This window comes from Rhipicephalus microplus, chromosome 3, assembly GCF_043290135.1.
Source record: "Rhipicephalus microplus isolate Deutch F79 chromosome 3, USDA_Rmic, whole genome shotgun sequence".
NCBI classification, from domain to species: Eukaryota; Metazoa; Arthropoda; class Arachnida; order Ixodida; family Ixodidae; genus Rhipicephalus; species Rhipicephalus microplus.
The window spans coordinates 98,500,478-98,525,913 of NC_134702.1; the positions used below are offsets into that span (position 1 = coordinate 98,500,478).

Sequence of the window (25,436 nt, forward strand, 5' to 3'; positions counted from 1 at the left end):
CTCACGCGTACTTTGCCCCGCGGATGGGGGCGGTGGAGGGATGGTTAGATGCTTGTGCGAGCGCGCTAGGCGAAACTGCGACTTTTTTTACGTATTTACTGCCTTTAATCTACCGCTGCGTGCCCTCGGAGCTCGTAGATCGCCATCGCGTCGGCGCGACCACGGTTTTGTGTTGTGCGTGGCAGTTGCGACAAATGGCAGTTCTTTTTACAATCGCGCTTTGCCATCAACGATCACATCTGCCGCAGTTTTGTCCCCGGAGTTTGCGGAAAGCAGCGTTGCTTTGGCTGGTTGAGCACAGAATTTCGGCGTTCTGTCAGTAACGTCGTCGCCATACATTATCGTGTCAAGAGCGACCGCGGTTTCGTACACAGCGGTTGTGGCAATGACAATCACACGCACAGTAGAAGACAGTGCGTACGCCGGTCGCACGCGTACTTCCGAAGCTTCGAGTACGCTGCTTTCGGCCTTAGTTTAACGGTTTACGTTCTAAATTCTTATCACCCGCCACGATTAGGAAATGTGTTCAGAACATTCAAATTTAGTCCCAATGAACATAGTGGAATTAGGCTGGGGAAATTCACGAATTCGTATCTGCCACAGTTTCACATCACTGTGATTTTACTGTACATTTAGAGGAACGCCTCCTAAATTCGTTTATAATAACATGCAGTGGGTTCGGAAAAAGCTCGGAGCGGACTCATCTGCATTTTCGTCAATGCGGCCAGATCACGCACAAAAATTTCTATTTCCGGGAGATTTTTATGACAACTGTACAAACGAAACCAACAGTCGAAATCTGGGAGTCTCCTGGCCAATCCGGGAGACTTGGCAGGTATGCAAAAGAATTTCACCAAATAGCCAGGTTTGTGGAAGAGCTGCACACCATCAAACTTGGGAAATATAGTTTGAGTCTCCATCAAGTGAGGTTTCTCTACCGAAACTGTGTGGTTTCTCTTTCTGCTAGAGCAGAAGCGTCTTACAATCTACAAACAGCAACAAAGATGCAAAGTTGTTTTTGGCTAAAATATCTTCACAGGAAATATAGGGCGAATGCACAGAAAGACAATATACAAACAAAACAGTAGGAGTGAAAGTTTTTTATATTTTCCATCTGAAACAACAACAAAGAGAAATGTCAACCAAAAGCACCTCTTTTATCAACAGCTTGTCACAAGAAATAATTCGGCAGATCACAGGTCTTCTCTTCACTTCATTTTGATGCTGCGTGTCACGCCGGCACGGATGCCAGACAACTCTCCACCGTACTTCTGAAGCTCCGTCCTGACCTCTCGTACCTGCGATGAAGCGAAACGTCTTCGTCAGCACAACACGCTCCCTATTACACTGTGCGTGCAACACTGAAGCTAGCGCAAGAAATTTTGGCTATCAAAATTTGCGTCGCTGAACATGTTGAGGTGAGCCTAGATGGTAGCTGCAACGCAAGGTGTTGCAATAGGCTGCCAACTCAAAAGAAGTAACAAAGCACAACTTGGTGCCAGACAGTTGGGCTTGTTGGCTTATGATCCTAAGTGTTGAATTGCGCAAATAAGACTAAAAGAAGAGACGACAACATACAGAGCACGAACACAGAGTGCACTCTGTGTCGTCGTCTCCTTTAGTCCATCTTGCTAGCACAGTTCAACAAGTAGACACAAAATGGCCATGTCTGCAGTTTATCTTCGAGATACAATACTTTTTTCACTTATTACTGACTGTAAATATGAACAATATGATTTAAGGACTGCTAAAACAGCCAAAATATTTCCCAAGCCATTCAGCTCCTACAATGTGCCTGATCATCTTCGGCATCTTTGACAACATAGTTACGCCTATGGAAATGATGACCAGCCTGTCTGTAGCCCACAAGTCCAAACAACCCCACAGCACATTTTTCATTAAATAGAATGAGTTAATAAGAATTCAACTTCGCCATGTGAGAAGTTCGCAAAAATGGTGGTACTGATTATTTTCTGCAGCAAAATGAATTCCAATCGATTCCAGGGAAAAGGAAGAAAAAAGGCAGCAAGAACCTTCCAACAACTTTAGTGAAAAGTTTATCTGCTGACGTCTATGACATGGGAACATCCACCATTCGTTTTCTATTTGCTGCACCCATTATGGCATGCACAGATAATTATGATGCATATGACGCTTTCAGGCTTTTCAGACAATCCTAAAGCACAAACTCTCGAACAGTAACAGTGACCCGCTAATTTACTGTCACCCCGTCTCTGTGCATTTCTCGGGGGTTCTGCCCTCCTCAAAGGTTCGCTCCTCGACATCTTCCACCGTTGCCTCTCACAGCACGCGCTTAGATCTCACAGCATGGTGCAGCCCTTCCCTTCCTACCAAGCCGCACTTTCCCCACACTGCAAGGCCAGGCGACTACCACTACGCCGCCCCCTTACATGACAGCCTCACTGAAAGAAGAGATAACTCACCTGTCCCTTCCTGCTGATCTTTGCCTTGCGGTACTTCATCTTGTGCCTCACACGTGGGTTGCGGTACTCCTTCTTTCGCTTGGCTGTCAGGCCCTTGTTCTTGGCAATCTGCAAGCGTCATTGAGGAAGGCTTGCTGTGCATATAGTTTCAATTTCACAGATACGCAAGGCCCAACATGCGTTTTGAGATGACGGCAATAACTCTGAGCTCTAGATTTTTGGTAATGTGCCACTGTAAAAAGCTGCAACAACTGGCACACATACGACATATACAAACATTTGCAGCACATTGAACAGCCATCTGATGGCAGTATATACATGGGAAATTGCATGCAACATTCTACTGAAGAAAAACCAATTCTAGCTAAACCTTGACACTTGAACTCACACCCCAATATAACCAACCCGGATATAACAAAATATCCCATATAACGAAGTAAATGAGAGATAGACTTGTAATCTATATAGTGTCACAAATATACCTTTAGAGTGAATTTTTCAATATAATGAAACATTTTCGTGTAAGATGCAATGTTGTCATAATGAGGTTTGAGTATTTTAACTCACACATGTTCATGCATATAGAACACCTTGTATTTGTAACTTCACGCGACGTTCGACCACTGTGAAAAGGACTTCCTTGCCAGCACAGCAGCCAAGCGGCAGTCGCCACATCTCAGCTTTAAGGAAATTAATTTTTTTCGCTTTGTAAGAGTTAATATCTTGTACTCCTGTACTACTGAAACATTCTTCCAGCACTTCCTGAGTTTGGTGACTAGACTTTGCTTAAAAAGTCACATTTCAATATAAAACAGCTTTTACAAAATAAAGTACGTTCCCAGTTTGCAACTTCATTATACCGAGGTTTAAAAGTAGTTCATTACCTAATCTGGTGCTCTTCATGCCAACTATACATAGCTGCCGACTCAGTGAGCTGGTACTAAAGCTAGGCCATAGCTTGTCATCCCAAACTCCTACTTTTGACATCTTCACGTGTTTATACCTGGTACGTGATGCCACGCCTCTCATCTCCACCTTCTTCCTCGTTTTCATCGAGTTGTTCTTGATCCTCGGCATCAAAATTCTCCACGTCGACATCTTCCTCCTCTTCATCCTCACTGCAGTGCATCAAATGAATCCAATTGAGTCAACACAAACTCCCACATTTCAAGAGCAGCCATCATAGAACAGAGTTCTCACAAGCAAGGATGCACTATAATAAAAAGTGCATTAAACCAGTGGCTTGCGCGGCTTCTCCAGTACTTATCCACAGGGATGTTCTGGAAGAGAGGCATTTCCCAAACTTAAGCCTTCCACTGAGGCTATGAGCGATTCACTGCACTCCGTGGTTTACGAATCTACTCACACACGATGGAACTCAATTGCATTAGATTATTCCTTCCTCACATTTTAACGTGCTTCCATGGAGTTAGAGATCTAGTCCAGCCAAGTAGCAAAGCACTGCACGAATACTGAGCAGTGAAATTAGATAACGCAGAGAGAAAATACACAGAACTGGCAGAAGGTATTACTCGATGTCAGTCTAGAGTCATCGTATAATGAAGTAATTCTCCTCAATTTCCACGACCTGCAGTGCCAAGCGGGTAGCCATTGTGATAAAAAAATCAGTCAACAAGAAAATGCAGCAGAAAGAATGAAAACTACATTAACAGTTCAATAAAAAATCTTACCTTAGGCAGATAAACTGTTCCTTTACGCTACTTAAACATTGTCAAGTTTGTAGTGCAAGTACCTGCGTGATAAAGGGGCAGCGCATATGTGCGGCTTTGCCTTTTTCACTGTGTTGCTTTTCCTTGAGTGTGCTTGTGCTGAAGACTCATGAAAATGCACATTAACGCCCACATCACCATTCGCCTTGAATGCTACTAACACAGTTTAGCGTTCCCTAAATGTGAGGTCAATCAGCATAGTAATCCACAACATCTTGTGAGACACAGTATTTGCAAAAATGTTGACGTTTCAGCGAATCCTGGGCAAATAAAATGCATTAATTTAAAGGTTTCAACTAGTAGCAGTGGTCCATATGGTGGCAACAACTAATACTACTTGCAACAACAAAAATTTGTCTCTGAAGTTGAACCCATGTCCTGTAATTGACAGAGTTTCCTAAAGTTAACTAGAGGGGAGTCAGGTGCTGTGATCGTTAGCGACCATGGGAATAATGGGTACTACACGGATTTGGCTACTCTTCGTGCTTGCGGGTTTCGAACGCAGTTATGGCTTAGTTTATTGCAGTAAACAAACCATTCGAAACTTTGCGATCGGATTTGAATTTATGAGCTCAAAGTATTAAGGCGGTAAGGCGTAACTAATAAACTATTGCTGATTGTTGTTTCGTGACAAAGCAGCTTCAAGCCACATGAAGCCAGGCGGAACGTAAAATACGAAGATTGGGAAAATCACATCATTCCCATGGTCGCTGAAATGCCATGCGTTGTGCAGCTCCCATAGACGTTAAGAGTTCCCTCTAGTGTATTTAAAGGAAACTCTATGCTATAAGCTTTCCGGGCAGATGAGATATGAACAAGTGCACGTACCTGCCAGAGCTGCCCTCGAACCGCGACTTTTTCCGCATCTCTGCGTACATGTCGAGGATTGCCTGCTCTTCCTCTGTGTTCTTGCGTTTCTTGTCCTGCGAGAGTAAGACCTCCCTTGTATAACACTTCATGGCAGAATACGAGTATGATATGATATGAATACGAGTATGATAAGGAACTCATGTTACGTGATAGGGCACCATTACTAGGAGAGAGCATGTTGTCGGGGCTGCATTCTCAAACCATTTCTCTCAGATTCCCATTGCAAGATTTTACATGATTTATTACACAGGTTTCAGCTACACACAGTGAAGCAGCCAGCACTGTGCGGAAGGGATGGTATTCACAAAAGTGATTATTTAAAAGTACCGTTTCTGAAAAAGTCAGGTTTATATTGAATGGTTAAGGATCTTTCTTCCTTTTTACAATACACATATGTTTACCTCCTTCCCCTTATTGCCTACCATATTTACTCGATTCTACCGCGCCCTCGATTGTAACGCGCACCCGATTTCCACCGCGGAAAAAAAAAAAAAAAACGTAAGACATCGATTGCAACGTGCACCCATTTTTCTCGCTGGCCCGCACGATCACACCACTCGAAAAAACGACTCCTTTCGGGAGCGTCTTCCATTTAAATATGAGGTACGGGCGAAGCTTGTGCCCATCTGACGTGTAACAGAGCATTGCCGTCACTGTAGTTTTACCGTGGACCGATGTCAGCACGCGAACTTGCTTTGCCCCCTTCTTCTCGACGGTTTTGGTGCCAGGCATGTCGAAGTAAAGAGGCGTCTGATCGGCATTCCCGATTTGCCCGAGCAGGTAGCCGTTGTTGCGCCGCAAGTTTAGGACGAACCTCTGAAAACTGTGAAGCTTTTCATCGTACTCCTCCGCAAAACTCTTCACATATGCATGTTCCCCTTCGGAGGGAAAAGCCTTTCCTCTTCATAAAGTTAGTTAGCCAGCACCTGCTCGCTTTAAACTGGCTCCGCATTAGACCTTTTTCTAAGATTGCATAGCCCGCACTTAGAGCAGTTCTGTCGTCACGGGCCGCTGTGCCGCTCGCTGCTCAAGCACATACTCGCCGAGCAGCTCTTTAATTTGCGGAAACCGACCCTGCTGTGGTCCACTGAAGCCTTTGCGTGAAGCTTTGCTGTCGACAATCTTCTGCTTTTGTTTCCGCCGGTCCCGCACGCACGTTTCGGGAACTCCGAACGACCGCGATGCGGCCCGATTTCCGTCCGTTTCTGCACACGTGATGACTTTTCTTTTAAAAGCGGCATCGTGGTGCACTCGAGTTTTTGGAGTCGGCCCTTCCACGCCGTCAATGCTAATGCACTACTAGATGAAGAACTCTTCAGCACACGTACGAAGTGCCGCACATGGGAAACACATAGGCAGAAATGGCCGACGCGCCATGCCGACACACTAGGGGGCAGCCATTTTGGATTTGCCGATGGCAATAGATTGACCGTAATATTTTTGTTCGTACTCGATTCTAACGTGCATGCGATTTATGAACTCGCTTAACTGGAAAAAAGGTGCGCGTTAGATTCGAGTAATTACGGTACTACCAATTGTTGCGTTAAATGACAGTAAAAAGGACAAGCCGTTCTGGTGCTCCTCCCTCTATCAAGATCAGTGCCCTTAAAACTGTCAGCATCAAGGGGTAAGGACTGATAGTACGACCAAAGCTTGGATTCAGATTCTTCTCGTTAGTGTGAATAGCCTTATCATGTAACACACAACCAAGACCAGCTTGCAGTTGCAATGGTAACTCGCTTACAGAAGAATGAAAGGTCCTGTGCATGCATTGGTCATAGCCACGGTCTAAATCGGTCACAGCTGTGCATTAATTGATCAGAGCCCATTTGATCAAGCTGAACATGTTACATATCCTACTCCTTGCATCTTTGGTAGCCACAAGCAACAAATTTATCTCACTTATTAGTCTGTATTACAAGTACGTGAAGGCTACATCTTCACGATTATATTCATTGCTGTGATAAAGTCTCCAATGCCAACTTTTTCTAGCAGCCTTTCAAATGAACATTGATTTCTCTGCTTGAGACACGCTGCTGCCTTTCCATGCTTCTAAGTCATAAGTTCAACCAGCATCTGCCTTTGACGCAGGTTAAAAGAGCAAACATGCTCGACCTTAAAATGCCTGGCACAGCCCTCCACTTGCAATACTACATGCATGACTGAGAACACAAGTCCGGTAACCAGAGGTGCTTTGAAGCATCTTCACAGCTGAAGCATAAAAGTGTCAATAAATTGGTGCAGCTTAGTCATACAGCCCAAGCGTGGTCGTTTAACTAGCACAATGCATAATAATAATACCCAGGGTTTTACGAGCCAATACATTGATATAATTTTGAGGCACACCTAACTGGAGACCTCCGGAAACTTCGATTATCTGGCGTTTTCTAGAGTGCACTGACATCGCCACGGTATATGGGCCTCATAGCATTTTCCCTCCATCGAAAAATGCGAGCGCCATGGCATAGATCACACCCACAACTTTCAGGTCTGCAGCTGACCACTACAACTACTGTACCAATGAGATTGACATCAACCGACATCACAGTTGAAGACAATGCCACTTTCCATGGTTGTGCTAGCAGGAGTTTGAAATTTTTGCTGATAATGTTATCTAAGCTTGTGCGAATAGTGAATTTTAGGTTTGAAGCGAATTTTGATTTTGGCCAAATAATTTTGAATCAAAATTAAATAGCATATATCTCACGTTATAAAGCGAAATGGGCATACTTGTCGCGACCTAACTAACCAGCACATTATGGATATTGTCCATAATACTTTTGGTAGAATGTAAATGATAACCTGTAAAATATGTTACGTTTTACATTTACTGTACTTAGAGCACATAGGTCAGTATAACAAGCTTTTAAACACCAAAAATGATCAATTAATCTGACAGCGATATGTTCATTTAACCTTGAAGTGGGGCTTTGCAGCAGTGCGGACTTTCAATGAATAGAAATTTTCATGGCCTAACACTCCTTCACTGCAGTAAAACGACATTTACAAAAAGTTACTTGCAAACCAATATACATTTGAGTAGGTGCTTTCACAGCTTAGCATCCCTCCACTGCAGTGAAACCTCCTTTACAAAGATTACACGCGAATTAGTGTACATTTATTTATTCATCGTGAATAGTTCGAAACTTTTCGAATTTATTTATTCATTTATTTATTCATCGAATACTTCGAAATTTGCTTCGAATCGAAGCAAATTTAAATTTTGTCGTATTTGTTCAAATATTCAAAGCATTTGAATATTCACACAACCCTAATGTAATTTTTTCTTTCAATTTGTTGTACTTCTGGAGTTAGCAAAAATAAAACAAAGTGACTTCTAGGACCTACTATGTCTGAGCATGACACTGGTCAACATTTCCTTAACGTCTGTCATGCACACTTATAGCAGAATGCAGAAGAAATGAGGGAACGTGCCTAGCATTTAATTCTTCTGACAAAACAAATACACTAAACAGAAGTAAAGACTTGCCTGTTTCACAAAACTACCCTTTGAAGCTTCTTTCGTGCTACTTGAAGCGTCTGACTGCACCTGTTGAGTGATCCTAAGAAGAGATAAAAAATAATGCAAGGTTTATGACAGCTAAAACCAAATTAAAAAAAAAAATATGCACACACACACACACAAGGAAAAAAACATCCACCTTTTTTTTTCTAACCTAACAGGAACTGAGTTTTTGTGGCATCATAATAAAAATGTACCCAAGTAAAAAGATGGCAGCTTTCTTGCATAAAACTGATGTGCCCCTGTGTAGACAATTAGAAGAAAAGTAAAAAAAAAGTGACAGGTTCAGTTCGCCTTCTAAAATGAGAACTTTATTATACTGGTAATTCATTTGCTTACGTGAACCAGTTTTCCTTTATTTGAAGATTGTTTCTGTATATGTACAGTCAAGCCCGCTAATAACGAACCTGAGCGTGACGCGGCATCCGTTTGCTGTATCCCGAAGTTGGTAGTAAATGAAACACCGCGTTTAAAAAAAGTTGCAAGTGAAAACACAAACTTTTATTGCCCCAAAAAGTCCGTGATGCACGTGTTTCGAAGAGCAGGAGCGATAAGGGCGGTCTCGAGTTCATTTAAAATGGCAGGGTGCTCATTCGCCGAGGTCCATGGCATAAGCTGCATGAAGCACTGGCTCCAAAGTTTCGCAATATGATTCCTCCAAATTGCTCCCGCCACGTACTTCATTCACAACGCCCCAATCCGTGCGCGGTTTCACAGTGTCGGCATCATCATCAGCCGTAATTAAACCATCGCAACAGATTCCCCACCCGCTCTCCCAGGTCGGAGTCGACAACGCGCTGCCACACATCGCCACCGCAGTTCGCAAGCTTCAGGCTCGGCATTGGGCCCAACGTCGACGAAGTCGGCCTTGCAAAAATAGTTTCATGCGCATCTAGCCGTCACTGCCGCCCACGAAATATTCACCACCGCTACAGATGAATAATACCGGGACCCCCAAAGCGGCAAGTTGGCTGCCAGGTAGTCAACAGCTATGAGCAAGCGCTCCACAACGTGGCACCTAACGCACGGATTACGCTCATGCCAAGCGAGCGATCACACTTTCGACATTTTGTTGAGCGACAGGAAAAAGCGCGCTAGTCCTCCCGTCAGCCATCATGACCACACATGCACGCCAAGAGCGAGCAAGATGCGCACACGCGACACACGTGCCCGAACACGTGGAACAGCTCTGGGCCTGTTTACAGTCAAAAAATGAAACTAATTTGAGCCAGCGTGGCGGGTGTCGCGGAGCGGTGGAGACAGGCAAAGAGGTTGTGATCAAGAGAGGAGAGCAGACTTGCGAGAGAAGGGCAAGGAGTTGCGATAAAAAGAGAAGAGGATGTGGCGGGAGGGCGACCTTGAGAACCAAAACACACGGGAAGGAGGCAGATTGGGTAGCTTGCTTGAAAGGTCCGCGAAACTCGCACGTAGAAAAACTTGGAAAGAGTGCCTGCGTGCGCAGAATTCAAAGCATGGCGGCATGGATCGGTGTTCAAAAAATCGTTTTGCTGTGCTGACGGGTTTGCGTGGCCTCAGGAACTTCGATATTTCACGATTTGTTCCGCGCAAATTAACAGCCATTCTCGCGCTCCCGCACGTGCGCGGAAGGCATGCTGAGTCGAGTGCAAAGTGAGCGAGAACAAGTCCTAAACATGAAACAAATCACAAATTCTCAGATTCGGTGGGGTAGCGTACGTGCGTGCGCTAGACGCAGACTATCTGATACAGTCGGTGGCCGACAATGTTGGCAAATAGTCTGGTCACTCTAGGCCAGCGACGCCAACGACAGTATCAGCGCTAAAAACAGGGTACAGTCGCCGACCGTTTATTCGGACTCGACGGGAACCACCGAAAAGTCCGAATAATCGGGAGTCCGAAAAAACGGATTCACTCGAAAAAAAAGCACTTTTATTGGCCCGATCGCCCAAAAAAACTGTCTATGCGCGTCTGCACACACGCACGCTTACGCGCGACCACGTCGGCCTGTACCTCTGCGAGTGTCTGGCCGTCGCTGTAGACAGACAACAGCATCGATATGGCCTGCGCTAAGTCCGCATTTGATGGCTGTGGTGCGGGCGGCGCGTCATCGTCGCAGTCACTGTCCGCCAGCGCCGGCTCGCAGACCTGACGGACGATCTCGTCATCGTCCAACTCTGCGCAAGGCAAAACGGCACTGTCGAAGTTGGCGAACTCTTCAAACGTACCCGCCCCCACATCGACCCTGCTAGCACGAAGGTCGTCCAAAATGTCCGCTGCTGCGGTAGGCGGACTCTCAACCGCGGGGTTCTGGCCTGTGGCACTGTCCTCCTCAATCCCAGTAATAAATCCTGCGTGGCGGAAGCAGTTGTGGATCGTTTCCTGAGTCACTGACTTCCAGGCATCGGACAACATGCTGATGGCCGTCAGAACATCCACGACGTAGTTTTTGTTACTGTCGACGCATAACAGCACACGATTCAGGAGGCGCGACCGGTAATGAACTTTCAAGTTTTTGATCACGCCCTGGTCCATGGGCTGCAACACGCTTGTCGTGTTAGGCGGCAAAAACTCCACTGTCATAGCCTTCAAGTTGTCGATATGCCCATGGGCACCGCAGTTGTCGACAAACATCAGCACCTTGCGATTTTGCTGTTCGTACCGGCGGTCGAGCTTGCGAAGGTACTGTTCGAAGAGGTTTTGCGTAATCCACGCCTTCGAATTTGCTTCATACCACACAGGGAGTGATTTGACGCCTTTAAAACATCTTGGATTTTTTGATTTCCCTATCACGAGGAGCGGAAGTTTCTCCGTCCCCGTCATGTTGCCTCCTACAACAACTGTCAGTCGCTCCTTGCCATGCTTCCCCCCATGACAGGGTTCGCCAGACAAAGCTAGCGTCTTGTTGGGCAGCATCTTATAGAAAAGTCCAGTCTCGTCACAATTAAAGACGTTTTCTGGTGGATACTGGCGCAGCAGTGCGCACAGCTTGTCGGCGCGGTAGTTGGTCACGAGCGTTTGGTCGACGGAACCACTCTCGCCGCACATTCGCTTGAAGGCCATGTCGTACCTTTTCTTAAAGTTGCGCAACCACCCGTCACTGAACTTGCAGCCGGTAATACCCATGCGCAGGGCGAGCGTCTCTGCTTTCTGTCTCAGCAGATCGCCAGACACGGGTATTTTCCTAGCCACCGTGGCACTCAACCACATGTTCAGCGCTTCTTCAAGCTGCGGGTGGCTGCCGTCCCGGAAATTTTTCTGCGTACCCGCAGACGCTTTCTCAGCTGCCTCCAGGATCTTAGCCTTCTGCTTGAGGTAGTCCGAGACGGTTTGCTTGGAAATGGAAAATTCCCGAGCAACTTCAGACTGAGGTCGGCCGCCTTCTACCTGGCGAATTATCTCCGATTTCTTCGCCATCGTGAGCGTCTTGTAGCTCCCACGTTGGCCGCGTTTCTTCACTCCCGACGGCGCAGCAACGGGTGGCGTCGGAGCCATTTCAGCACGCCACGGAACACACAAGAGAGCGAGAACACAGAGAACAAGACAAACCAGGCCTACCCGCAGAAGCAACTGACTGACACCACTGACACGCTGACACAAACGCCAAGCCACGCCAAACGCCACAGCGAACAGACTCCGTAAGTGGCTTGGCTTGGCCGCTCGACTGGCTAAAACCGAAAAAAACGTGTCGCCAAACATAGCCTTCGAGATCGGCAATGGCGATTTCTGCGTGCATTTTGACACTGGCCCGACGTCCATCCATAGCTAGTGCAGCATATCAGTGCTGGCAACCTAGCAAACGTATTGTTAACGTCCCTGTCAGCGTGTCATGGCGTACGGCGACGCATCCGGTCAGTCAAAAGGAGTCGGAATAATCGAACGGCGCACAGCGGGGCGTCCGAATTTTCGGTCGTGAGTTTACATTAGGTTCAATGGGGCGAGTGGCGGTGCCACGAAGATGTCCGAATAAACGGGCATGTCCGAATTTTCGGCGTCCGAATAAACGGTCGGCGACTGTAGATGGCCGGCCGGTCGTCGAAAGATCGGTGACAGTGTAAAAACATGTGCCTCGTCTGGCGAAGCGGGTTGCTCAGAGTAGCGGGGGGACAAAGGACGGAGGGGTGCGTAACAAAAAGCAGTCGGGGCACGGAAGAAGGAAACAATTATGCTTCCTCCATGGGTTGGGGAGAGTGGCAACTAGAGGGTCGCAGAGGCAGGGTGGGTGTTTAACAATAAGAATGTATGGGCACCTCGCTGATGCCTGATCGGTGGTCGAAATTTGTTTCCCGGGAAGTCGGCAGACTGTTCGCTGTAACCGATCAGCGGCGCTCGAAGACGTTCGTTGTAAGTGCGATTTTGTGCCATTGAACTCATGTATATTTTCACGGTCACGCGGATATTGTTCGTTTTATGTGAAAGTTTGTTTTAAGTGGGGCCATTATATGTGGGCACGACTGCATATATCATGTGCATATTCAAGGGCCATTACCTACACAAGCTTCATCTACACGGAGTAGCTTCAGCTAGTCGGCAAGCTCGTATTCCAGAATATTTTCATGTTTTCAGCCTGTGAAAGCTTTTTCTCATCAATATACAGATGATGATTTGTACTACTCACGGTCCCAAGCCCTAAGCATGCACGAAGGGAATCACATAGCCATCTTCAGCATGTAAAATAACATACTTGAAGTAACCTTTCATGATAAAAGCAGCCGACCACTTCAAAGAGAACAAATACGATGCACACAGCTTAGTCACGCATGAAATCATCCACAATGAACTTGAAACAAAATGTGCTACGTCGCATTGATATGAAGGCGATGACACAGTATCCGACTCTTCTAAAGAGAGGCTGTAGCCAACACTGTTTCAGTTTCGTTTTCATATGCAGATATTTTTAGGCCCAATTTCGTCGCAAAAAAGGTGTGCGCTAGATTCTGTATTCTTTAAAGCTGAGAAATACGATCCACTCACATATTCTCTAAAGCTTAGCTCTCATTTTTAAAAATAATTTGATCTACCTTCCCTGGAGAAGTGCAGGATCAGGCGACGGGCTTATTCAGGTGGATTGTACGTTTTGGGGAGGGGGGGGGGCAAGACTTAGAGTCACTGCCTATGTTTTTAGTTTCAGCGATGCTATACGATGCCCTGATTATACGACGGTTTTGTGTGGTCCCCTAAAGTCACGTAATCAGGGTTCTATTGTATATTATTACTCTGGTACAGTATTAATGACAGTCTTACAATACTAGGCTATACACTAAGAACACCTTGCAATCTGGGCATTAAAGAGCTCCTGGCTAAAACCAGTGGCCGGCGTTGCAACAGGCGTCACATCTAAATAGAAGCACAGAAGGAACACAAACTTTACCTTAGTTTAGGCTTTTGCTGTGGCTTTGTTGCTGATGCAGTCAATGGCACAATGTCTTCACCTTTTGATAACTTGTCCAGCAATATGTTCACTTCATTGGCCAGCCGTTTGTCAACTGGTTCCAATTGCTTCAGAAGCTGGAACACATCACACACTTGTAAGCATGCAGGCGAGAACATGAACATGGTGCCTCATTTGTGCGAGGCAAGAATATTTTCAGTTCGAGTGTTTAACACACAACACATAAAGCTTCGCATGCATCTCGGATGAGAAACGCCCGGGTAGATGACAAATTAGGGTTAATAACAACATCAGGAGTTTAACATCCCAAATCCATGGTATCACTACGAGCGATGGCGTTGTACAGGGCTCCAGAAATTTCGACCATTTGGTTGAATGGATGTTTGAAAAAGCGTTTGGCCGAGTTGCAGCGATCTGCAGCGATTCACAGCTTTAAAGCGTTGCAAGCTCAAATTGGTTTATAAATGACCCTTGGGGCTAGGTCTACCAGTTCAATGTATTTGTACAAAATTGTTAAAACCTTTTCTGGGCCCTTTTAACAAATAAAAGTCTTTAAACGGAACATATTTTTGTGGTATTCTCAGGTTCCGTTTACTACTACAGGAGCCTAACAGCTCTGCTGTGACCCAGCCTTGCACGACTTAGCGCAACCTGTACAAATTTTTTTTTAATGAATGAGGTTTTGGTGTAAAAATATGTAGACGTACATACATGGCGTGTACATAAAATGTCACAATTACAATCTCCAATATTAGTTTCATCAATCTATTTACAGGGTTCAACAGCACTACAGTAGCCACGGATTTTTCGGACTTCAAAATTTCAGACTTCATAAATGCACCGTCAAAGTTCCCATTGCACTAATGCATTTTTGTGACCAATTTGTTGAAGAATTTACGTTCCGAAGTTCTATTTTCCGGACTAAATTATTTGTTTTGAGCTACGCCGTTCCATTTTGAAAGCTACCATGTTGGATTTTTTTGTTGGCTTGGTCGAGTTTGGTTTTTCAGTGGCTGGATGTGTAGCCTTTGAGCCTGGAAGCGTGCACAATCTTCCAGCTTTGGACGCCATGTCTGACCTTCCTTGGCCGGCAAAATGGCAATGCTTTTCTTTTTTAGTCAGCCTTATCATCATTATTAATATGCCTGTAGGTTGCTATTTTCTGGACATTTGTTTTTCTGGTCATGAATGCGCACATGACCGTGTTAATGGCGTGCGAAATGTTCCAGCCGTCGTGCACGTCACATGCTCGCTGCTGTTCGCGGTTCCTCGGTAGCACAGGTGTTCTGTGGTAGCATTCCGTGGTCATGGTGCTCGGCTACTGGTCTAAAACACGTGGGTTCGATTGCGGCCGGGATGGTAGCGTTTTTATGGTGGAGAAATGCTGGAAGTCCCCGCGTTGTGTGGCGTCGGTACAGGTAAAAGAAGCCCAGACTGTGTTGCCAATTAAACAGGCGAGACGTTGCATGTATCTTTTTACAACTGGCATCAAGTTTTCCTTGATTGGTTCCATGGAGCCACCAACTTTGCCTCCCCCTAACGGTCGGCGGCAGCGATTGCCAGCGCGCTTCCCAACGATGTTACCATAGCCCAAATAGAACCAAATTGGGTCGTCCCAAAGAACAGCATGAAGCACGGAATTATTGAAGATTTTTTTAAGGCATTTCTAAAGCAAATAAAGTTCATTTTCATGGCCTGACTATTATTCTGGATTGTTGGATTTTTTTCGGAGTATTTAGCAGTCCCCCCCAGGTCCGGAAAATCCGTCGGCAACAGACTGGCCTGTGCTGACAGTAGTGCCCAGACTCACTCTTGTTCCCGCCTTTGAGAACAGCCGAGGTGAAAATCGTGCAGCAGCGGAGATGACTTACGTTTCTAAAGGAGATGAGTCTTTTTATCACAGGATGGTTTGCGACAGGCGCTCGCTTGGCCTTCAAGATCATGTAGAAGGTGATGTTTGTACAGTACCTGGTGACAGCAAGTTGACAGGCCATTTAGCAAGCTACAGTCACACTTCTGTGAAAACCACCCACTCCAGTAATTTGGGGAACAATTTCAAATACTACACCTCAAGTGCCACAATGATGCTCTATATATAAAGCTTCGGCCATAAACATTACAATCTGATGTATAGAATTCTTTTTCTTTTTTTGAGTGGCCAATGACAAATGTCTTTTGCCACACTTGAGGCACCCAGAACAATCACTTTTAAGGCTGTCACGTTTGATATGCACCGAATGAGAAGCTAGCAGAAACAGTTTCAGAAAGCTAACTGCGCCATTTCGTGGCTAGAGGCAACACCGGTACATGTAGTAAAAAGATCAGTGGCCTTGCTTTCCGTCTTGCAGCATCACGTGCCAAATCAAGGATCAAGCAAGACACCTTGTGGTGCTGCGAATTCAAGTCGCCACTTTGCATTGGCTGAAGAAAAAAGAAGTTGTGTATTTTGGCTTTATCACAGAACATTTATGTAACTATACAGAGCTGATGGTAATAAAGCTGGTAACTGCAAGCAGCCAAAATAATACTGGTCCGATGCTCAAAATTTGTTGCAGCCATACTCCTACAGAAAAAACACACCACGTTTCATTAGTGGCAAATGCACCTGTAAAGACTGCTTTTTGCTGGGAAATAGTTCTTTCTAGGGTGCCAAAAAGCTGCTTTCAAGTTAGGGTCACAGATGGCAAATTTTGCGATATCCTCAAGCAAGCAGCGACATTTTCTCATTGATCGAGATCACTTGCAAGGTATAAACCTTGCGGAGACAAGTGTTTCGTCTGATCTCTCAAGATAACTGAGAGCTCGTTGCGCTTGCTGCTATCGCCTCTAGGACTGCTCATGCTTGTTACTTGACACAGCAATACAAACACGAAAACGGCACTGACGCACGGAGCAGACAACACGTGGTGCACAAGACAGAGCTGCACTGCATGGTACAAGAGAGCATTGATGTGCGCCATTTCCCAGCAGCACCAATGGCTGCTCTCCGTTGGACAGAGGGCCATTTGAAAAACGCGTTCACAATCACAAAAGCAATGTGCAAGTCAACTCTGATACGAGCACAAAGTTCTAATTTATTGCCGTGGTCTTACCACGTAGTAGCAGCAAAAATTCATTGCAATGAGATGGTGGATAAACACGCTATGTTGCATGGAGGCTTCCAAATAGTACAAGGTTTTTTATGGACACGAAGCAGTAAAAACTGAAATATTTCATTATATTTCTTTGAAGTATTTAAGTTCATACTATCAAGGCCTAACTAATTCTAATTAGTATTTTATATAGTGAACAGGAGTCTTCAGTACAATGTTACTTACTGAACAATGAGCTGTCTCTTCAGGTTAACATACTCAATTGCCGGTACGGAGATGACTTTTCCACTATCGACCAGTTTGGCCAGCGGCAAAATTGTGTCTCGTAGCTCTATCATCTGCAACGTCAAAAGCACTGCACATATTTCAAGCAACAAACTTTGTGAAACAGGAATCTGACCTTTGCCTTGAAGTCCTCCACAAGCTCAAGCAGTTCTGCGCTGTCTTTGGATAGCAACTACAAAAAAAAAGGCACAAAACCACACAAGTGAGTAAACGTAAGATTACACGAACCTCGGCATTGTGCACAGAACACTAACCTTCAATTTCTCCCGCTTGGAAAGTTTTGACAAGTCCTTTGAAATCTTCTCAGACACCTCTGTGGTGTCTTCTTTCGGTAGCTGTGCAGACGAGCATAGAAATAAACAAAAGGCAGATTGACAGAGAGATACATTACATCAAGTAAGTTATAAGCAAGTACCAACATAACTGCATTCTATAAGTTAAAGATTTTAAAAGGTACATTGAGAAATACACTGAATGCGATGAAAACATTTACGAGATATCACTAAAAAGTAAGTTTAGGTAAACACCTGGCCACAAGGATATGATCATGACATAACGCAAAGCAAGATTTCCACGATCTTGTGTAGCAACAAGTATGATCACCGTTCACATTAAAAAAAAAATATGAGTGCTGCCCCCCCCCCCTCCCTTTTGCTATGCTCACAGTAACCAAGCAAGACAACGTTCATAAGAAACATTTTCTTGGTGCTGCAGCTAAAGCCGGTTTGTGGAGGCAAGTGTTACCTTAATCTAATGAATGGTCAGACTAGCCTTAATGTTTTTTGGGCTTTAGAGACACTAGATGGTCATGTGACAAAAGAAAATGACCATAGTGACAAGTAAAAAAATAGTCACATCGGTATTCCTCTAATTACATGTTTCTGTACCTAACCTGTGAGGTTTTGCTCTGCGAGCTTGACTTTAATGTGTTTTAAGATAAAAAAGCCCGACACCAAATTTTGGAACTTTGAAGTGCTTGAGTCGTTCCGATTCTCCTGCATATGTAAGAGCATATGATGGAGCACTAGGGGCAAATGACACCTTGAACACATTTACAGTGGTGATCCAGCCACTTCAACTTTTGGAGCAATTTTTGGAGCAGAGAAAATGCTCTTTTGGAGCACCTTTGTATCGGCACTCGATTTTGGAGCAGCAATTGTAGCAGCAACTTATTTTACAAAAATACATCTCTCATTATTGCTGAAACTAAAGCTGTGATAGCAACCACAGTTCTATAAAACCGTATTTGTCTCAATTCTCAATTATTAATTAGAGTGTCACGTGCATGCCGATTTTAAAAGCCACCAAGAAATGGACCAGTCCATCAGATTTAATGCACTACTGAAAATGAAGGTAGTGCAGGTGTAGCATTAGTTTATTAAAGTACACTAAAAGCTACGACGAAAATTCCCAGAAACCGAACTGTAAGGAGAGTTTTGAACTTTCATTTATTTACAGAAGAAAGATGTGCATGTTGCAGCATTTACGTCCTCTTGCTCACCTTCTTGCTTAGTTCTTCCAGCTGTGAGAGGGTTTGGCTCAAAGCGGAGTTGCCTTCAGCTAATAAAGTTTGCCCAGCTTCAACTTGTTCCAGGCTCTTAGAACGCAGACCAGAAGAAATTATGTCTTCTGCTCGTTTCAGCAATGCCCTACTTGAGGTGACCTTTTCTTCCAAGTTCTTACGAAGTCGCTTTTCGTCGACATCAGCACCAGTGTCTTGGTCTCCAAGCCTTTTCCTGCTTTCTGACTGCTGTGCACTTGCAGTTCTCTCTGTGTATCGGGCTCTAGATCTCCTTACACTTTGCAGAAGCTCTGTAGACAAGGGAACTTTAGTGGCATCTCCATCATACCTGCGGAGGTATGTCTTTGTCTGGCGCAACCCGTTAATGCTTGCAATGCATAATGAGTAGCGGTTCTCATAAAAGCGCTTATTTTCGCTAAATCCTCGTTCGCAGTCTGCGTTGCCATGTGGCAGGCACAGCAGACACTTGACAAGCCTCGACAATAATGGATACTTTGGTTGACCTCCAGGAGACTTCAGTTCAAATATTTTGCCCCAACGAACATCAATTCTTTCACCTCCAAGTGCCAGGAGGTCACTGTTTGAGTCACACTTTAACATATGCCACTCATCGATGGCTGAGGAAACTTCTTCATGTTTGATTACCTGTGGAAGCTGAGACACAAGGTACTTCAGTGCTCGCACTTCCGATTCAACATTTGTTGACTGCCAATTGAGGAGGCTAGCAGATTGAAGAACTCTATTGTCGAGTGGAAGCTTCTGAAGAAGATCCTTGGCACAGGCCAAGTAAAAAGCACGTGCTCCAAGATAAAACCGCTTCTTCTCACTAGAGTCCCACTCAAGCATTGATTTTTCAGTATCTGTACCAACTTCCGGCCTTGATTTCCAAAGGGATGCATCCATCACATCTAGCCTTTTCAGTTGTTCAGCGGTCTTGTCTGCAAAGGCTTCATGACGAAGAAACCGACTGAGGACTCGTTGGACTAGAACAATAAGTTCAACGTGAAGTATGTGCAAGAGCGGCTCTTGCTTTTGGAAGAGCAGCTGAAATCCACTGAAAAGCTGCGCACAGTTCTTAAGGAACAACACTTTGGCCAAAAGTTGTTTCTCAGAAAATGCCGACACAAGCTTGTTGTGTAGGCTTTGGGTGTCAGGTCGTTGACGAGATGAATTGCCCTTAAAAAAATAGGTGCGAAGCGCTTCAAACTGTTCCTCAACTCGGCAAAGTGAGTCTTGTAGCGTCAGCCAGCGATTAGCAACGTGGCGCAGAAATACATGACAAGAGATTCCCAAAGTATCCTGGCATTCTCTGAGTGCTTCAGCGCGGACAGCACCTTTGAAGTAGTAGTAAATATTTCTCACTACTTCTTCTACATCTAAGCCAAATGCATCCAGGCCTCTGCCAAATGCATTGTGAACCTTATGAAGATTGCAGTTGCCAATATCAATCAAACTTGGTGCCACATGCTTCTGAAGCTTGTTTCTTACGCTCTTCATAACATTAGGGCCATCACTGAAAAAGCAAACAAGTCCTTGCTTTGGAAGATCTGCTATTGCTTCTTCTATGCAGCCAACAATTATTTCAGCGGTTGCACGCCCAAGATCAAATGACTGGACATGTTCAACAACAACTTCCTGTTGGCTGCTGGAAAAATAGCGTACCAGCACATCTAGTTGCTGCACCCTTAGCTCTGGCTTTGGCGTCTCATCAATCATAATGGAAAAATAGACATTTGGCTGGCACAGCTCAGTCACCACTTGTCCTTTAAAGTAGGGACCCAGTCCATCTGATACAATGCGGGCCAACTTTATTCTGCCGCAACTAAACTTTTTGGCAATGTCACTGTCGGGGAACATGCAGTGATAAATCGAAGTTGCCGTGTCTCCCCATGAAAAAGGAATTCCCTTGGCCACAACAGACAAAGCAAAAGTAGTTTCTGCCTTGCTGACTTGGTGCTCAAGTGATGTATTAGCAGACCCGTTGGAGAAGTCCAGTGTGCCTTGCACCAATTTGGGTGGAAGAAGATTCCCGTCCTTGTCTCTGTGTCTAGCAGCTGCATCAATATGTTTCTTCATCCCAGCATGACGCTTCACTGCTGCCGCTCCATGCTGTGCGCAAGAAATGGTGCAGTTGCAAAGAATACAAAATGCATCTGTATTTCGGGTTCCACTCTTGCACCACCGACTGATCGGATCATTATTGGAGTCCACCTCGTTGAGTACAGAGGCGTTGAACTTGGTGTTGCGATCTGAAAACATGAGCGAAACGAACTTTATGACAGTAAACTTTGCCAAGTTTTTTTTCAGAGCGTGAATATAGGTAAAAGCAACAGGGTAGACAGAAAGAGCACTGACTTCTAACTTTATATCACAGAGTGGCAAGAATATATATGCCCAAAAAAAGGATGATTAAAAACATGACAAAATACAAGCCTAGTCAATGCGTCAGTATAAAAAACTTGCAAATGTGACTACGCACCAACTAGCCCAAGGTTCCGCTCTTGTAAATTTTCCCACGACAAAGGCACGCTAGTAAAAAGAGCACGTAACTACTAGATTTATTTTTAGGGTAGCCCGTAACATAATGCCACCCTTACTTCATTGGAAGATCTAAATACCAACTCTAAGGCGCCAACACCAAATATTTGCGCAAGCATTTTGGGTACAGCCTCGACAAATGGCGCGAATCGGGATGCCAGTTGTCTGTCGACCATTCACACCTAAAACTCGCGACCAACTTACAGGAAGTTGCCATGCGGATGACGCGTGGGTCTGACGGCCGCAGACAAACGCATTGCCCCAGCTGGCAAGGCGGCATAAGGCGCTAATGTATGTTGGAGGTTTGCTTCCTTCCGGCGCGGCGCGCGATGACCAGAGCAGAAATAAATCGACAGCAATGTTTTCCTTAAATTAAATATTTAAAAAAGCTGATTGGGAACGGCACGTCACGAATAGCGGATTCCCAACGATCGGCGGCCGCTAATGCGGTAACATTACGGTGCTTATTGACTTGCTTGTGTTGACATGGTCGACGCTCAATCACTCTTTTCCGACTATTCTACAAGCAGCTCGCACGGTGGGGCGCCCGATCCGTGACGCGCCGGCAGCACATACGGCCCATCTAGCGATCTGCTAACGTCAACAAAAGCGACCCGCCTGCAGAAATTCTTTGTGTATTCCGCGTCACTCGCTCGTACGTTTCGCACTATTATATGTTCCGAACGGTAGCATGTAGGAGGTGTAACTGCTGCATGCCGTACGAGCGATTGCGCGTTTCAAATGCGGATATTCCGCACTACGAAACAAGGCACGGCGCACATTCCTAAGCCTACGTACAGCGCTCGGACACTCCGAACACAAAAACCATCAGTAGCGAGAAATCGGAAGAACTATAGGCAAGTTGCAACTTCTGTACTGATTCAATAGCAAAGTGCGGCCGGTAATAAATGCCAGCAGCGCTACGCGATCGCCTAAGCATTCACTAAAGTATTTCACGGGCGCTATTAAGAAATGCCACAAAATTTAAAAAGAAAGCGACTTACTTTTGTCCATTTCAACAGCGGGGGGATGACAAACATTCGCTGACTGGTTGTTCACAAGCACATGGCGCACATGCAACGACACGACGTGCTGTGCATGAGCGCGAAAACCTACAGAAAACACCCGAACGACACCGACGAATACCAAAGCTGCAAAGCACATGGTAAACAGTTGCCAACCTAGAAAAAAATTCACTTGTTGCCAACTGCAAAATGAACATCCGCTAAAGTCGGGTTCTTTCGTGCAATTTGGCGCATTTGGCGCAAACAAAACAACACTTGCGCAGTAAGGCGCAGGAAGGTATAATTGTAGCAAATTGGCGCAAATGGCGCAGCTGGATCACTACTGCATTTACTTAAACATGGTTTTCATTTGGGTTGGAAGTACTAATCGGAAATCACAACACCTTAAAGACCACTATGATGTATTATGTTGTTCTCTCAGCTCTCTAAGTGACATGTTATTAATGAGACCTAAGAGACAATGATGCTAAGTATGAGGGATATTATCAGAACAAATTGTAATGTAAATGCAAAGGAAGATAGACAGAAGGAAGCAAAGATAGCTTGCTGCTGGCAGGTAACGAACCTGTGTCCTTCAAATAACGCATCCGATGCATTATTCCTAGTTCGCAGGTCCTATCTTTGCCGGCAGCAAGCTATCTTATCGTCCACTTTCCTTTCTTCATGTTTACATTACAATTACTTTTAATAACTTCCCCCACACTTTGCTCGGCATCATTGTCTATTAAGTCTCATCAATATTGTGTCTAACAAAGAGAATAAGCCTTTAAATTTAGACTGCCTTCCTTCATTAAACAACATTTTGCAGCTTGAAACATTAGTGCAATGCATGATGAGATAGAGATGACTTGCTTTTGTCCCCTTGATCACTCCCTCGTTACACCAATCATGCAAAGCTTTCTATATCCAACTGCTGACGTTTGAACACATTGTCATACTGAGACACTAGTTTGATGTGCAACAATGCACAGTGAAGCAAAAGGATAGCACCGTAGCAGTCACATTGTTGCATTTTTCCTGCACACAGTGGTGTGCATCGTTCCACACCCATGAAATATCACTGAATTCTAACTGATATGTATTCATAAACTACGAGAGCCCCATACAAAGATTTTACTGTTATGATGCAATATTGATATGACATCTGCGATAAACGAAGCAGTTACGAGTGAGCCCTCGTCCAGTCATCTGATTTCTCTGCTTTTGCTTTCTCGAAATGTTTGTTAAATTAAATTGGTAAGAAAGTAATTAGGTAATGTAATTAACAGCACCTGGAATAAATCAAGCCCGAAGTCTTCCTCGTCCAGTTGTTCAACAAGTCGCTTCTGAAGTGCACGAGCCTCTTGTTCCTCTAGTCTTGCTAGCTCGGCTGCATCCTCGGTGATGCCTTGCCAGCACACGAAACGAAAAAGTCGGGGTTAGGAAACGAAATGTCGTTCTTGTAGAGCAATGATTACTCAATGTCATCGCTTTGTCAAAGTGAACCATGTTTTGCTCTCGCATCACCCATCAGGTCAAATGCAACTGACGAAGTCATACTATCGAGACAAAGGAAAAGTTCGTGCACTGCACTTTTGAGGAATCGTCAACGCTTACGTTCGCAAACATACGCACGAATATTTAAGAAAGAAAGCAATGCCTAGGTCTGATCGGTAACACGTTCGCAGAAAGCTTTATTTACGCAGGGCGCGCACCGGACGCATTTACGGCGTCAAATTACGAAACAATGCTTACCTGCGTAGTCTTCATCGACGAAGTCAGTGTGGTAGTACGTCGATTTCCTCTTTCCCCATGCTTTCACGTCAGGCAGGCCTAAAACAACGGCAAAGGTGGCATAGTATCAGAACTTGTCCCCAAAGAAAACAAACACCGCGAAAACCGCGGAGCAGCCTCGTGAGGTAAACGCACCGTCTTCTTCATCTTCGAGGTCACTTGCCATATCATCCTTCTGGATGCTCCTCGCATGGGCCTCGCTAATTGGGCCAAGTTCGTCTTCGGAGTCGTCCAAATCGAGGTCATTATCGCTGTCATCATCGTCCTCTCCTAGCGACAGAACCTCTTCCTCCTGCGAACGCGAACGTAAGAGATGCGACGCGTAAGTTACTTAAGATCACACATGTCCGAAAAACAAGCGAGGCTACGACGACGTCCATGACACTCACCTGCCCTGACGAGCTATCGGCGTCCGAATCATCGAGCAGCACCTGTTTAGGAAACCAAACATACACACCAGCTTGTGATTACAAACTTGCGAGCCGATACAGACAACTGGGACGTGTCGCAGCTGACACCGAGCGAAATTCGCAGAGTTTACCTTATCGCGGTCGGCATGAAATGCGTCAACCACGTCTTGCAGGTGATCGTTGGATTTCTCGTCTGGTTGCTCCAAATCCGAATACAGGGCTTCGTCATCGGATCCCAAGACCGTCCGACCTTCATTCTTTTGCCACTTACCAGATCTAAAACGAAAGCAATAACAAAAGATACTTGGTTTTCTTTATATTTTTTCTTTCGGTGAATGGCCTCGCTTGTCCACCCGTCGAGACATTACCATACACATCGCTGCGCAGTAGGCTGACCGCCATGTACTCACTTTTTCTTGCCCATTACGTTCAGCTGAGCAAATATAGCGTTTAAAGCCACAAGTGTACTTCGATAATAAGTGGCACTAGCGCTATATAGTCAAATTAAGTATGAATGAAGTGAACGAACGACGTTCAAACAGCCTCAGCGGCCTCAGCACCAACGCGAGACTCGCTGCTTGCGATGGATTCGACCTTTGGATTGTCTTGGATGACGGGTCTTGGTGACGTCACCTGCTTGCGTGGCATGTCTAAGCAAAAATTTTTCCTTAATGATACTTGAACAACTATTTGGTAAAACTTTTATTAATTTTTTATTGTTTTCAAAAAGCAAATCAACATTTTTTGTTTTTAATTTTAATGCGATAAGTTTAAATGGTGATTACCCAATAATTTCTCGACTAGTCGTGGCGGGTTCTTTAAAACAACAAAGTCTGGGAATATGGGTGGGTGGGTG

General features: G+C 45.0%; 2 protein-coding genes across 2 annotated transcripts; both read right to left on the reverse strand.

The window, feature by feature from the left end:
- Positions 1-1,085: 1,085 nt before the first annotated feature.
- Positions 1,086-25,148, reverse strand: LOC142803846 (something about silencing protein 10-like). The gene is made up of 16 exons (XM_075890049.1): positions 24,991-25,148; positions 24,712-24,856; positions 24,560-24,601; positions 24,306-24,462; positions 24,132-24,209; positions 23,669-23,784; positions 17,567-17,647; positions 17,428-17,484; positions 17,253-17,365; positions 15,807-15,903; positions 13,915-14,051; positions 8,535-8,607; positions 5,003-5,097; positions 3,448-3,562; positions 2,445-2,552; positions 1,086-1,298 (listed from the first exon to the last, which is right to left on the reverse strand). The coding sequence occupies exons 1-16, from the start codon at positions 25,002-25,004 to the stop codon at positions 1,209-1,211; spliced, it is 1,518 nt and encodes a 505-aa protein (XP_075746164.1). The 5' UTR covers positions 25,005-25,148; the 3' UTR covers positions 1,086-1,208.
- LOC119169257 (uncharacterized) lies at positions 18,742-22,669 on the reverse strand. The gene is made up of 2 exons (XM_075890048.1): positions 22,377-22,669; positions 18,742-21,083 (listed from the first exon to the last, which is right to left on the reverse strand). Exons 1-2 carry the CDS (start codon positions 22,534-22,536, stop codon positions 18,796-18,798), a joined length of 2,448 nt encoding a protein of 815 aa, XP_075746163.1. The 5' UTR covers positions 22,537-22,669; the 3' UTR covers positions 18,742-18,795.
- Positions 25,149-25,436: the final 288 nt, after the last annotated feature.